A 15,250-nucleotide genomic window follows, 5' to 3' on the forward strand; every position below is an offset into this window, starting at 1 on the left:
GGAGGCTGTATAAGTTCATGTTTTAACGCAAGAGCTGTAACCACAAATAAGAACATTTCTTCTGCTGATTGCAAATTACAGAATGTTCTTAATTTAAGTTGGCTGTAGCTGCTCATCAGCAAAGTCTCCAGGCCCCCATAAGTTCACATTTAATAAGTCAGCATAGCTTGATTGTGATTTAAATATTTAAATATCATGGGTTTCTTTTGTTGGGCATTTTAATCAGAGCCCTTAACAAATAATGACCTATTTGAATTGGAATTAACCACACAGTTCATTTACATTTTTTTATTATTGTTCTCCCACAAAAATAACTACTTGTTCAAAGTAACAAATCCCGAAACACAAGGTTACCCTTGAGAAACTGAACATGGTCATCTATAAACCTTTTTTAAACCATATTACATCCAAGCAAATATATTACACAGGTGTCTGCAGTAATTCAACGGTTCAATAAAACTCATAAGAATCCAATATCAAGTTCTGGCATAACAGCACTTTTCAAGGTGAGTCAACATGCGTGAGTAGTCTCTCCAACAGTGCCGATGCATAAAGGCTTCGGCACAAATAAATAAAAATCCATCTTTCAAAACCACTAAATAAATGTCCCATATCTTCTCTCTTTTGACATCTTATATACAGTAAGTCAAGAGGCAGAGCCAACGCTCTGCTTGCTGTGACCGTAAGTGGACAGGGCATGAGGAAGATTAACTAGAGAATAATTTGGTTTTTGAAGCTGCGGTTGAGGTCTTTGTGCGGGAGGACAATGGAGTTGAGTATAATCACCTCGGAAGGAATGGTCACATTACAACCTGAGGAGACAAAAGCAGGTACTTAGTCTGCAGTGTGGTGTGCAGTCTGCCTGGCACATTTCAATTAAAACCTTGAATAGACCTTTTCATTTTTTTTAGGAATTGAGTTCCTCATCAAATTGACTGAACCCTGAACCTAAATTCACAAATATCGCTTTTCAACCAGTGGATTTTTTTTCTTCCATATACTGTGATTTCAGGTAAAATCTTAAGGTAATAATGTGACATTAAAGGATATGTTAACCCAAAAATTTAAATTCAGTCATATCTACTCACCCCCATGCCTATGGAAGGACGGGTGAAGGTTTTAAGTCCACAAAACGGTCCTGGAGTTTCACAGCAAAACGCTGTTGCAGCATTTTCTTAATTGAATGGTGACCAAGTTTCAAACGTAAAAAAAAGAAAAGGCTCCATACTTCCCATCTGGCATGAGCCAAGTCTCCAGAAGCCCTGAGATGCCAAGTTGACTTGAAAATACATCATTTATACCCTGTTTTTAGCTGAAATCTGCACTGTAGCATGAACTTAAAATGAATGTGAAAACAGGACTTTAAGTTCACAGCTAGTGCAGATTTCAGCTAAAAACAGCGTATAAATGACGTCTTTTCAAGTCAACTTGGCATCTCAGGGCTTCTTGGAGACTTGGCTCATGCCAGATGGGAGAGTATGGAGCGCTGTTTTTACATTTGAAAGTTGGTCACCATTCACTTCAATTGTTCAGGAGAATTCTGCAACAGTCTTTTGCTGTGAAACTCCAGGACTGTTTTGTGGACAAAAAAAATATCAGCCGTCCTTCCATCGGCATGAGGGTAGGTAGATAATGACTGAATTTTCATTTTTGAGTGAACTTATCATTTAATACAAAAGAATGTCTGTTTTGCTACTCTCCATCACTGATTGATATAGCACTGATTCAACTAAATGTTTATGTATATCTATAGTTAAGCATTCATCTGAGGTCCACAGTGAATACAAGCTTCACATTTCACCCAAGGTCAGAGCATGCTTACCGAGAATAGTAATTGAGGGTGTGAGTTTCCCGTCTCTGAACAGGGTTTCGCTGTCAATCTTTGCATAGGGGTCATTGGGGTTGGGGTCACTCGGAGTTCCTTCTACTCTTGCCCACTTGCCAATCGTGCTGTCCCATCCCACAATGCAGTTCAAAACACAGCTGTGATCCTTGGGGGGGGGAAAGAGACGAGTTAAGTTAAAGCAACAAGCATTTCAACATCAGCAGATGCAATCATTTAAACTTAGCAACGGAGGGGATGATATCCTAATAGACAGAAGATACTGTTCCATCACATGGCCAAGATGTTGGTAGGGGCCAAGTCGAAATATTAATAACAGATCAAAAGTACTGAGTGTTTATTTGAAATTATAGCTCAACTAACAATTTGTCCTTGTGGGTAATATGCAATGAAAGGCAATATGTCACCATCATTTTAAATTCATTTTGGAGAATTTGGAATCGTTAAAAAAAATCTCTTTGTGAAAGGCAGAGGTAAAAAGCAATTCTCAGCATAATTTTTCTTAGACACACTGCATGAAATAGGCCACTGCCCATCACGGGGGAAAAGCTCCGTTCATTTCCACACACCAGCGTCATTTTCCTTGAATTAAACATAGCTAAAAGCTGTTGTGTGGTGGGCTGTGCAGACAACAAATGTAAAAAATAGCCAGTTAAAAGTTTTTTTGTACTCCTGAGGAAAACAAGGAAGCCATTGAGAATTGGCTAGAAGAAAAATGTGGATGTTGCTGTCAATGAAGTAAGTTGGCGTGTTCATCTTCTGTATATACGATCTTTTTGTGCAAGAACCGACCATGCACGCGACATAGGAGAACGCCAGGATTGGACGGGAGTTTGTGTTTTCCCCCGTTTTGGGCGTGGTTTCTGAATGATGACGCACTCCGCAGTGTCTCTATGCAACCATGATGAAAACATCATCCTAACATTAACCAAAGGTGTTTTACTTGCCTGAAATGAAGCTACTGTCAGTGGCACATTATCTTTTTGTGGTAAAGCAGTGTCCACAATATTCATGCCCACAGCACACAATCTGCCTTTCACAGTTCTTGTTTAATTCACAAAATAATGAGACTATATTGGAATAAGCCCTGTGATGTTTCTGCTTGTCCAGCATGTTAGATATTATAGTATATTTAAGTCATACAGGGGCTCACCTGTAGCGTTGCACCATGGAGGATGATAGATTCACGGACTCTCACTCCAGCACCGATGGTCACTCCGGTGCCAATGGAGACGTTGGGGCCCAACTGTGGAGAAAAAAGAAGTGACCAAACACTCATCCAGCTAGGAGTGAAGACAGCCTCTCCTGATTCCCAGACTCATTTCGTCCTACGCATTGATGGTGTACAGTGCAGTAGGGTTGTCAAAAGTATCGAAAAGTATCAATACTGAAAATCTGAATCGGCTACAATACTCATTTGCAACAAGTATTGATAGTATCGAAAGTATCAATACTACAAATTTGAAATGGATACAATACTCATTTGCAACAGTTTTGATGCCATCAGTGCTTTCTTTTAATGAAAAATCACAGATTTTTCACTCCCTATCATTGTGTATCTGTTGCTTCAACAAGCTAAACGTGTTCTGATGGCTAGAGCAGGACTAATCTGCTGTCTAAATTCAACGTTTTAGAAGGGCCTAGATTATGGAGGAGTGTGCATCTGTCCGTCCATCTGTAACTTTATTTTTATGCTTCTTGATGTGTCATCATCCCCTCCTTCCCGTGGTATCGAAAATGGTAGAGTATTGATATTTTCCTGGGTATCGGTAGACATTCTAGTATCGTGACATCCCTACAGTGCAGTATAATAAGGAAGGACCCTTACCACAGCAGTGGGGTCGATATTGGCTGTAGGGTGGATATAGACGTTACCTAAGGAAACAGAAATAGCATGAATGGAACTGTCAAACGCACTCAAGAAAAGGGCAAAAGCTACAAAATGTTAACTGTACCGATTATTTTGGGCCCTCCCTCCTCATTTGAGGCCAATCTTTCAGGATGGGTTTTGTGGTACTGGTTGAGGTACAATCGACTGGCATAAATCGCAGACCTGGGAAAAGATTCAAAACAACAGCAGATGATGATAAAGTTGACGACGGCCAGCTTTCAGCCTAAATATCAAGCAATTTCTTCTGAATTAGGGCAGTAATGTATGGTTACGTTGTGCACAGAACTAAGCACTAGCCTACCCGACACACTGTTCATTTGTACCACATTGGTGGGGTTTATTAGCCTGGTATCCAGAGGTCTGGACGCAAGCCTATCCACCACTGATTTGGTGATAATTATTACTTTTTTTATACCCCAACTGATTGGTTGCTGTCAATCATCACACCCTTTGATCAATCGCAGTAGCAAAGCAGGACGACTTTGACGATTCTGCACCAAAGAATTTAAATTGATAAGAACCGAAGGCTATTAGGTTGCTCCACTGCAGCATCATGAGTGCTGTTGTCAAAAAAGCACAAGAGCTTTGTCTCTTACCTTCAATACTCTTGTCTGCTACAGGCCGGCGGTAACCACCGTAACGTTAGCTTTAGCTGCAATCTACATTATTGTTTACAGTTCAACAAACGGCCAACGGATTTCAAAGCTGATGGACTGGAATATTTCCTCCCGCTTGGTCGGGCGTCCGTGCATACAGGCACAATTGGCCGTGTCTGCGGGTGGGAAGTAGGATTAAGGGTATGTGTCCTGGTCGCTGCACTAGCGCCTCCTCTGGTCGGTCGGGGTGTCTGTTTGGGGGCGAGGGGAACCGGGAGGAATATTGTGATTCCAGCCAGGTGGTGCAGCAGCCTCACTTCATACAGTGACGATTTAAGCTAAAAACAGGGTGTAAGTGACAACTTGGCATCTCAGAGCTTATGGAGATTTGGATTATGCCAGGTGAGCAGTATGGAAGCATTTTATTTATTTTTACATTTTTTATTTCCATTTTTGCTCATGGCCCCCTTCACACTCAGCAGACAGCTCTCTGTGCCTGCCGCGGCCGGAGTGCAGTTCTCCTATCTCGGTGCGCGATACGTCCAGACTGTGATTTACCCAGTACACTGACTGTATGCAAGTAACTCATAGGACCCCACTTCAAACACACTGAACTCTCCCTTTAACACAAATATCTGTACTTTCTACTCATTACATTTTCACAACAGGCTAGTTAATTTAGTTTTAATGCACGACAGACAAAAACAATAACATTGTTTGTCTGTATCTCTCATGTTGCGCTCTCCCAGCTACGTCCTACCGGGGAAATTCCTCGCTGTTAGGTGAAAAGAAGCGGCTGGCGACTGCACATGTATCAGAAGAAGCATGTGCAAGTTTACAACTCTCCCCTGCACGGCAGAGGTGGTAGAGCAACGACCGGGACAGCAGGGAGAGTTGGCCAGGTACAGTTGGGGAGAAAAGGGATGCAGGGAGAGGGAGAGGGGAAGGGGGGGGGGGGGTTCAAAAAATCTGGGTATTAAGGGGTTTGTCCCGAGCGAGAACGGAATGTAAAACACTCGCAAGTGAGGTTCAGTGTATCTGCTGAGGAGACGAGTGCTCTTCTGCACTCACCCTGCAGACTTGATCTGGCTCCAGAAGCTGAGGGTTTTGTAGACGTAGAGCTTGCCCTGTCCTGCCAGGGCGGTGAAGATGTCCTGCTCCAGGCGGATCGCCTCCGCCCGGTGCCAGCCATTGGTCGGCTCCTCTCTGCAAAGGACAGGCCTTCAGATTATGGCACTGCGTTTCAAACCACCACCTGGGGCCTCATTTATTACAAAGCTCACGTGCTGCTTACCATCAAATCCAAACCAATGTTGGCATTTATAGTCCAAATCAATCTTGATGCCAAAATCTGTCGGTTGCATTGATCTACTCAAATATCTGTGATATATGATGCAACTAACTTTTGACATTAAGGCAGTGGTTCTGAAACCTTTTCAAGGCAAGGACCCCTAAACTGACACAAAGTACACCACGGAGCCCTACTTGATAAGTGTATGAAACATATGACCAAAATAGTCATGATGTTAGTTATGAATGGAATTATAGTGAAAATCAAGTACCCCCCCTTCTGGAACCCCCTCAAGGACCTCTGGGGGTTCCTCACTTTGAGAACCACTGATCCAAGGTATGAATGCAATTACAGTCCCCCCTCCCCATATCATTTGAAAAGAATTAGCAACTTTTAAAAAATGAGGCCCCTGGTTTCCCAAAGGTCACAGAATGAATGGATCAAAGGTCATCTTAGTACTAAGAGGCTATACAGAGCCCTGAGCAGCACAGGGTTCTCCCACTACAACCAACAGGATTTGCAGGCTTCAGGGTTCCCACACCTTCTTCAACATCAAATTCAAGGACTTTTCAATGCCTTTCAAAGGCCCTATTCCCCAAATTCAAGGACCCAACATGACATAGTTTGAGGCATGGGTCAACGTTAATTACTGTTACAACACTGAGAATTTGTATAATGAGAACTAGCAGCTCACAGACAAAAAGAAAGAGGCTTGAATGTGTGAAACACTTCTCAAATGTGCTGTTAGTTGCAATTGCAAATGACAGAAATCCACCGACTGCAACGCTTGTTCGAAAATATTTTGTTTTCACCTGCACGAGCAAAATTTGACGTACTTTCAATAATGGCCCATGTCTATTTTCAAAAACTTTTAAAATGCCTTGATTTTTATTTTTCAATTCACAAACGTTCAAGGATTTCAAGGACCCATGGGAACCCTGAGGCTTGTGCTGCAGTCGAGCCCCGACACACCTGATTCAACACATTTTTACTGCCCATTAAAGCACTCGGTGGACAACCTGACCAATCTCTCTGACCGCCAAATATTTTATAGAGGTTTGATTGCGTAACTAATTGTATAGAAAATGGAATAGGAATTGTGCACGAGTTTCAATGGCCTTCTGTTTACCTCTCAAATACTGTGTAGTCAGTCAGTGAGATTCCTCAAAAGAGACCAGGCGACGTTTTCACCAAAGTCTCTCTAAAAGCCAAGCAGAAGCCTGGATTCAACGCCTTGTGATCCAGTTCCCACATTAAAATGCTCCCAAATTAAAAAGCATCGTTGATCAAACTCAAGACTCAGATGTGTCCGGGCTGGATTGAAACCAAAGCTGATTAGCCAGTAGTGACCCAAAACTAAAGGGGAGGAGTCTACTTGTTCCATATTAACCAACATGTCTGGGACAGTACGGTATATCCAAGCTAGTACATTGTGAGAGCCCCAAGATGAAAAGAAGTGTTAAAAAATGATGAAAAGAATATGAAAAAGGATTGTGCACTGCCTACAATGGAAGTTTGGCCAACAAGGAAGATATGTGGTTAGAGGCTAAGTACTCCCAGTGAGATTTTTCAAGGTGCAAGTCTTTTCATGTACTGTATATCAAGCATCTCGTTTGTATTGGAAATATTGTTGAGTATTCAGTCAGTGCACCGCTTGACAGATATAAACAAGTGTCTTCTATTTTTATATTTGAAGTCTCTCATTATCGATGATGGGGATGCAGATATTAGGCCACATAAGCTATGGAGAATGTGAAAACAAAAAATGAAATGTGTCAACCAGCTTTAAGAAAATGACACTTTGGCTAACAGTAATCCCATTTGCCCTAACTGTTGCTGTATGAAGTCTTTACAGGACCACTTTTAGGTTTGTGATCAGATAGGAGGCTTTTTTTCTCACATATCCAGCAGAGGCGTGACCGTCGCTGCTTACAAAGAGCTAAAAAGGCACGAGGAGCGTTATATATCATTCTACATCCTATGCGACTTAATTATCTAATTACGATCTACGGTCTACTTGGGGAGAACAGAGCACAGAGCATTTCATGATCTTGTCTGCCTAGATAGAATCAAACTGCAAAAAATTAAGCCAATGCGGAAGTGCCAAAAACTGCAGGCCGAGCTGCATATGCGACCCTGAGCAGCGGCGAGCTGCAGGGCGGGCGTGGTGAGCCTGCGCAGCGGGCGAGCCTAGGAATGGAGATTCTAGTAGCTATATAATTTCACCGTTCATGACAACTGATTCTATAGAAGTCAATGGGGAAATTACCCGACATCTCAATTGATTTACCTCAGTAAACACTTTCCTAATGAGTTGATGGTCTCAATCACTATTTGAAGTCTTCTTCAATACAGCATGATGTTCATTCTGTCAATTATGGTTCCATTTAGAGTCAAATAGATGATAAAACAGGCTATGCTTTGGGGCATGATTGACAGGTGGCCTGTCCAGTGACCGCGCAGCTCACTGATCACAGACCAATAGCAGGCGGGCTGCAGCTCTGTCTGGCAAAAAAAAAAGGGGGGACGGTGAAAACGCCAAAATGGCGGCTTCAAAACAGGGGTCCAAAAGCCAATGGGTGACGTCACGGTGGCTACGGCCATCTCTTTATACAGTCTGTGGATAGAACCCGGTCCATCTCTTTATACAGTCTGTGGATAGAACCCATCTCTTTATACAGTCTGTGGATAGAACCCGGTCCATCTCTTTATACAGTCTGTGGATAGAACCCATCTCTTTATACAGTCTGTGGATAGAACCCGGTCCATCTCTTTATACAGTCTGTGGATAGAACCAGGTCCATATCTTTATACAGTCTGTGGATAGAACTCGGTCCATCTCTTTATACAGTCTGTGGATAGAACCCGGTCCAGACGTGTTTACTTGGAGAAACACGAAATAAAACACGAAAAACACGATTTCAGACGGCAGCCCGTCTTTATTGTCACACGAACACACTACAACACATGCATGTGGCCACTACACACACTCATGCTGACGGTGGCCGGTGAAATATGTCCTCTGCATTTGACCCATCCAGGCTTGTCCTTTCCTCCAGGGGGCAGGCCAGGAGCAGTGGTCGCTATTTCTTTCCAGCGACCTTCATTGGACCATCATTGGACCAACTTCAGATGTTGTCGTCACTGGTCGGATGACGATCTTCTGCATGTTTTTAGTGGGGGGTTATGTACGGAGGAACCCCCTGGGGGGTACGGGGAAAACATGCAAACTCCACACAGAAAGGCCCTTTGGACGAGATAGCCCACCTGGGCAGTAGGCACTGAAGATATGGGGGGGTCACAACTCCAGCGCCCACAGCGTCCCAGGTGGGAATCGAACCCAGGACCTTCGAGCTGTGAGGCGACAGCGCTTACCACTGCACCACCGTACCCCGTAAATATGCTGCAATGCAAGCTGCATAGGAGAAGATGTGCGCCTGCTGCAACCAAACCATGGAACTGGGGGTTAACGACATGCTCAAAAAAGCATCCCATGTGATCACACCCTTATAAGAATGCACGATATTGGATTTTTCTTTTTTGCCGAAATCCGATATTTCCCAACTCTTTTTGTTGATTGTTGATACCGATACAGATATATTATGCAGGCATTTTCTTCCACCTAATTTCAGAGAGCATCAAGTGTCTCCCGTAGAGGAATCAAAACATTATGATGCCTGGCAGATGGAGACATAAATACAATGCTTTTACAAATACAATGCTTCAACATGGCGTCAAGTATCCATTCAAGCATTTAATCAAGCATCGAACATTTGGGCATATAGCGTCGTTTTATCGTCGTTTTGGCAGAAATGTTCGTTTCGGGCTGATGCCGACATTTCATTTTAAAGCGTTTATCGGCCGATACCTACAGTATGATGTCAGAATATCATGGTGCATCCCTACACCCTTACCATTGGCTAATGTGTCTGACACCCGACACTGAGCACTCGACAGCCACACCGTGCAGCCTAGTTGTACCAACTTACCCATCGTATGGATATCTGATGATTGTGGGAGGGGAGAGGGGAGGCAGGAAGCAGAAATCATGGCAGGGAGAAGGGAAGGGGGAAAAAGACAAATGAAGAGAATGAAAGAAAAGGAATTGATGATATCCACGCCCCCAGCCCAGCGCACAGGGAGGAAGCCCCTCCCACTCACAGCAACATGTCCTGCTGGTTCTTCTGGAAGACTCCGCCGATGTGCTGGAAGATGTCGGGGGTGAACAGGTAGATGCCGCAGTTGATGATGTCGCTGACGAACGTGCTGGGCTTCTCCACGTAATGCAACACCTGGACAGAAGAGGAGGGGTCAGTGTTTCGAGGGGAAGCAGTGAGAAGCGTCCGTTTGTGTGAATGAGACGGGACGGATCAATACCTCATTCGTTTCCTGGTTTTCAACGATGCAGCCGTAATTCATGGACTGCTTCCTGTTTGCCTAATACGGGAACAATGATGACAGGATTCACGATCATGTTGTTACACTGAACAGTGAGAGCCAAGACATGACATGCCAAAAACAAACTAAAAATGTGGATATCATTACTAACTGAAACCGAAAAGAAGCTAAAATTCTTAGTTTTAGAGATGAGTCATTGACTACGTTTACATGGACTGCAATAATCCAACTATTGACCTTCATCTAAAGAACACAATATTTCGATTAAGGTGTTTACACGAGTTGCTTATAGAATAATAATTATTCTATATTCCTGTTTACATGTACAGAGTCTGATGCCCACATGACGTCCCTACGTCGTAGTTTGCCTACTGAATTTAACCTGAAAGCTTGTCTGTCATGATTCTACCATGTTAGGGCCATGATTGGACTTATTGTTATTGGTGGCAGCCATCTTTTTTTATTTAAACAAGTTGTGCAACACTCGCTGGAAACCAGTAGCCTGGTAAACCGCCCGTCACGTGAACTCACATTGCATTTGGTTCTCCGTGACGGTCTGGACCTGCACAGGCAGTTAAGATGATTGGTCGAGCCATGCCAGCTCGACGAATCAGCGGCGGCCGTAGGCGGGCTCTGGCTCGTCTGGGCAAGTAGTGGGTACATGGTCTTTGTAGTTCTTTTCACTCATCAGCATGGCTGCCGCCGCGGAAGTCACAGGCAGTGAATGAAATTGAATGTAACGTTCCCAATTCTATGTATTAAATTCTAAAAAACGACCCTCAACATTTGGGGAGGCTAAGCCACACAACTAGTTCGTTATAATCTAACTAAATGCTTCGAAGGTGACTTTACGACCGCGAGGACTCAATCAATGAATACCACGGAGATCATCCACAGGCACCTTCCGCGATCTGATTGGTTGAAGTTAACACCCACCAGCGGTGATAGACAGATGGGTCATCCAATCACCTGCCAAGTAGCTTGGACAAAGTGCCCGCCTCCGTCAGCGGGTCTGGTGACTTCAAACCCAGATCGACTGGTTTAGTGAAACCTATGTGGAGCTATACCGTCCATCTGGCAGCGTCAGGTTAGGAAACCAGAGCATGCGTCGTCAAGCAGTTTGACTGCCATATGTGTCACAAAATGCTGCAGCAACTCCAATAGGATAGGACGTCATAATGGGAATAAGGTGTATATACATGTCTACATTGCACTTCAATAATGCGACTAAAAAATACATATTAATTTGACTAAATGCTTACTCTGACTATGACCTTATTCTGGTTAAGGTAATCAGAGCTAAATCAGTCTAGGTAGGGAGTATACTCTGAGGCACTGCAGCCACTTTGTTTTTGTTTTTCTCTTTCTTGTAATGTACTGTATGTATTCTCATCTGATGTCATACATGTTGAAGCACTTTTACTGTCTTGTTTAAATGTGTTTTCTTTTGTATTTATGAGAAACTGTCTTGGGACGCAAGACAAAGTTCGGACTTGTCCAACAAAGTGAAATCAAACCAAAACAAATCAAATAAAAATGATGTTTACATGGCAGCGTCTTATTTAGAGTATTGTCTTAATCAGGTAATATCAGAATATTGGAGTCCATGTGAACATTGTTGTTTACTTCGGTTTTCACTATAGTGTGCCAGTTGTATAAAAGACAGTCAACTGATGACATCTCACCGTTGTCCCTAGGATGACAAAGCTGTTTGGCTGTCCATGTTCCTTACCGTTGTCCCTAGGATGACAAAGCTGTTTGGCTGTCCATGTTCCTTACCGTTGTCCCTAGGATGACAAAGCTGTTTGGCTGTCCATGTTCCTTGTGGAAGCTGAGCATCTCTGGCAGAGGGAACTCAGAGCAGACGTCAGCGTTCAGGACAAAGAAGGCCTCGGGACTGCCGGAGACAATCTGATCTCTGAAGTGATAGATGCCCCCTCCGGTGCCCAAGGCTGCATACTCCTGCAAATACCTGGAGTGCAGGTTGAAGAAGAGCAGCATCAAACTACTGAACTACGGTACTTACTACCACTGGTACAGAAAAGATTCCTTTACAAACGCCTTTGTCTCAAAACAAACATCAGAAATCACAGGACTAGGGCTTGAATTTAGTATCATTTGTTGATACAGCATTCGAATAGAAAATGTTGTAGTGCCAAAAACTGCACTATAAACAACACTGTGAGTAAAATATGCAGATATACTGGCACTGTAGAGCCAAACACAAAAATAGTTATAGGGGAAACCTTTGAGGTGTCAATAGACGTGCTTTCTATTCTTTAAAAGTGCTTTGATCAGTCACAGTATTAGCCAAGTGAAAATCAGTATATATGCTAAGAGAAACATATGAAATACATAGCATTTACTTTAATAGAATTGTGCATTTAATCTGATTATAGTTTTCGAAGGCAAGACATTAGCAGCTGTTCAAATTGCATTTTAATTGCATATTTCTATTTTTCCTCAAGGCGCAGTAGGCAGCAAGAGCAAAATTCAGTCAGACAGTTCCTGTCTGGTGGGCTAAAATGTAATTCCAAAAGAAAGGAAAATAGATAAATGTTAAGTGAATATTCACACCTTAGCCCCCTTAACTTTCCACAACACCCAGAATCTCTTCTTGTATTCAGAAAGAACTACAGAGTACATCATCTATGACCGTGAAGAGGGTTTTCTGAGCCTTTTCTTTACCTAATGGAAATTTTGAATTCCTGCTGCGCATTCATCAGGAATCTGGACAGTTCTTCATTTGGCTGGTAAAAACCGATGAGCAAGATCTCCTTCATATTTGGTACCTTGGAACATAAAAGATGTTAGGTGTTAGATGAAATTTCATGACTGTATCACAGGGTGCAGGATGGGAAATTATGAACACTAACCCCCAGCTAAATGGAGTCAATTTAATTTCAACCAGCCACTTGGCAGGTGGGCTATGTTAATTGTAAGACATTTTAACAGGTAATTCTGATTATTTTGAACCTGGGTCTGATATTCCTAGTTGTTGTTTTTTGCCATCATGGCAATTGAATTGATTGCATTGAGAATTATATCCACAAAACGTCCTTTTCAACATAGCAAGATTGCATTTACACATATCTTTAAATAGCTGTGATTGAACGATTATCAAGACCTAAGGCCCTTAGTTTGGTCATTCAACTTTAAACATTTTAAAGCATTTAAGGGCCTGCAGAGGGAAAACATAATGATACACACTGTGCAGAGGAGCAGCACGTGCACAACCAATGCCCAATGCTGCTGCTATTCCAGCACAAAAATGATCGTGTTAGCTCACCTTGGCACATGCTTCAATGTGGTGTTGCAGCATGGGCACCCCAGCTACTGGAAATAAGGGTTTGGGAACTTCAAATGATAGTGGCCTAAACCTCGTACCTGCAAAACAATGGATGGATTACTGCTTTTTAAATATACTTTATTCAATTATTAAATTTGGGATAACAACAAACATAATAGCAGATTAATGGCTTGAATCACCACAAAAACATTTTTTTTTACACCAAATGAAAATTAAAACTTAAACCTAAGTGTCAAGGTCTTATGTCCAGTATTTTGTCTTTTCAGCTCTGATGATTTGTTTATACCACTTCAAATTGACCAAGAACTTGTATGCTATAATTAAAAGTTAATATAGTTTCTTAAAAATCAGAACTTTCAGGAGGTGTATACACATTTATCATGATCAAATTTGCCAAAAACATACTAAAATGACTGCCTCAATCAGGACAGTTTGTACCTTCTATTGTTGGACGCCTGTGCCAGCCCTTTGTGTAACCTTAGTATACATAAGCTTTCCTAACAAAAGCAACAACTTTTAGGAAACGTTTATAGTCTCGTGGTAGCACTTTATTTAAATAAAATCTCGACTTTTAGAATTATTTTCCACTGCTGGGTTGTGGGGCAAACCGACTAAAGTCTTATTGAAGAGTACTGCTAGCTGTGCACTGATCGCATGTCGGCTAGTTGAACAGCAGATCGTACCGATATATTATTATGTTATTTAATCATGTTCTACGTGGTGTGTTGCTACGTTTGCCACTTCACAGGTAATGGTAGAGTTTTCTGTCGATATTAGGCTACGTTAACGTTAGAGAAGAGAGCGGCCGTTCTAAAGTTACACTATTATTTATTTGTGAAAGGTTTATAGATAGTGTCGATTATTAGTCAAATCCAGAATATTCCTATTATTTGTTTGTGTGTCATCTCTAAATGCCACGTCAGTGATATAAACAAGCTCAGCTGGGCTTACGTTAATGCTGAAAGCTAACATTAGTGTTCGCTAATTTGACTTGGAGCGCACACACAGCTGGCTGTGAAAGCATGACGAGCTGTGGACATCTATCTGATGTCTTCTCACCTTTCTGTGGTCCTCCAATTAAAATAACTGCCTTCAACATGTTGACTGACACTCTGATACACCTCTCTGCCTACCTGACAGCTAGCGTTAACTAGCTAGCCGAATCTGCTACTGCTACTACTGCTGCTCTTGTTTTTTTTTCCGAGAAGGGTCGGCCGGAGCCAGTACTAGCCAGTACAGAGCACGCCCTACAAAGCACGCCCTCTAAGTACAGAACACGCCCATAAGCGAGAAATTGATAATTAAAAATAATAAACATAACCGTTTAAATTTAAATGTGACAATCGTAACGTTATTCTTTTTAACTTAATCGTAACATTCAAAAATGTAAAAGTTAACATTAGCCTACTCACCCCCTACAGAGCACGCCCACTATCGTCTAGTTTCCGACGTCCACTACTTTTCCCCCCCCTACGTCCACTACTTCAGCCAATAGTAACCTAGCCAATAGAGACAGTCGGCATGTCTAGGAATGCCCACAATAGACACTAAAGGCTGGCTCAGCCTGGCTGGGGGCGTGGTCAGGGTGGGGGTAAAAACCCCCGTTCTATCCATTCAGCAAAGTTAGAATTTAGCTGATAGCCCAGCCCAGGCAGACACGTTCGGGGATTTAACTACCGCAGTAAACGCACATCTGAGCAGACGTCTTGTGTTCTGCTCTAGAACCCCCAAACATGTAGTTTAGAGCCGCAGCACCGTCTTTTGGTGAGTCAGCCCATGAGATATATGGGCGGTTTTACCCCACTCGCGCGCTAGCCGTTTAACATTTTGTGGGCGTTCCCACAGGGATCAGCGTGACGTCACTTGACACCCAGAAATGAGACAACAATAAACAATGAGCATGATTATATTGTGCTATGGA

General features: G+C 42.6%; 1 protein-coding gene across 2 annotated transcripts; it reads right to left on the reverse strand.

The window, feature by feature from the left end:
• Nucleotides 1-287: 287 nt before the first annotated feature.
• gmppaa (GDP-mannose pyrophosphorylase Aa) lies at nucleotides 288-14,516 on the reverse strand. Of its 2 annotated transcripts, XM_083642445.1 has the most exons (13): nucleotides 14,389-14,516; nucleotides 13,309-13,406; nucleotides 12,708-12,811; nucleotides 11,799-11,991; nucleotides 9,999-10,058; nucleotides 9,783-9,913; nucleotides 9,611-9,625; nucleotides 5,402-5,536; nucleotides 3,799-3,896; nucleotides 3,672-3,718; nucleotides 2,997-3,089; nucleotides 1,823-1,991; nucleotides 288-812 (listed from the first exon to the last, which is right to left on the reverse strand). In XM_083642445.1, the coding sequence occupies exons 1-13, from the start codon at nucleotides 14,426-14,428 to the stop codon at nucleotides 712-714; spliced, it is 1,284 nt and encodes a 427-aa protein (XP_083498571.1). In that variant the 5' UTR covers nucleotides 14,429-14,516; the 3' UTR covers nucleotides 288-711. The 2 variants fall into 2 exon arrangements, with proteins under 2 accessions (XP_083498571.1, XP_083498572.1); XM_083642446.1 differs by lacking the exon at nucleotides 9,611-9,625.
• Between the last annotated feature and the right edge of the window lie 734 nt (nucleotides 14,517-15,250).

This window comes from Poromitra crassiceps (genome assembly GCF_964638095.1).
Source record: "Poromitra crassiceps genome assembly, chromosome: 8".
Lineage (NCBI taxonomy): Eukaryota > Metazoa > Chordata > Actinopteri > Beryciformes > Melamphaidae > Poromitra > Poromitra crassiceps.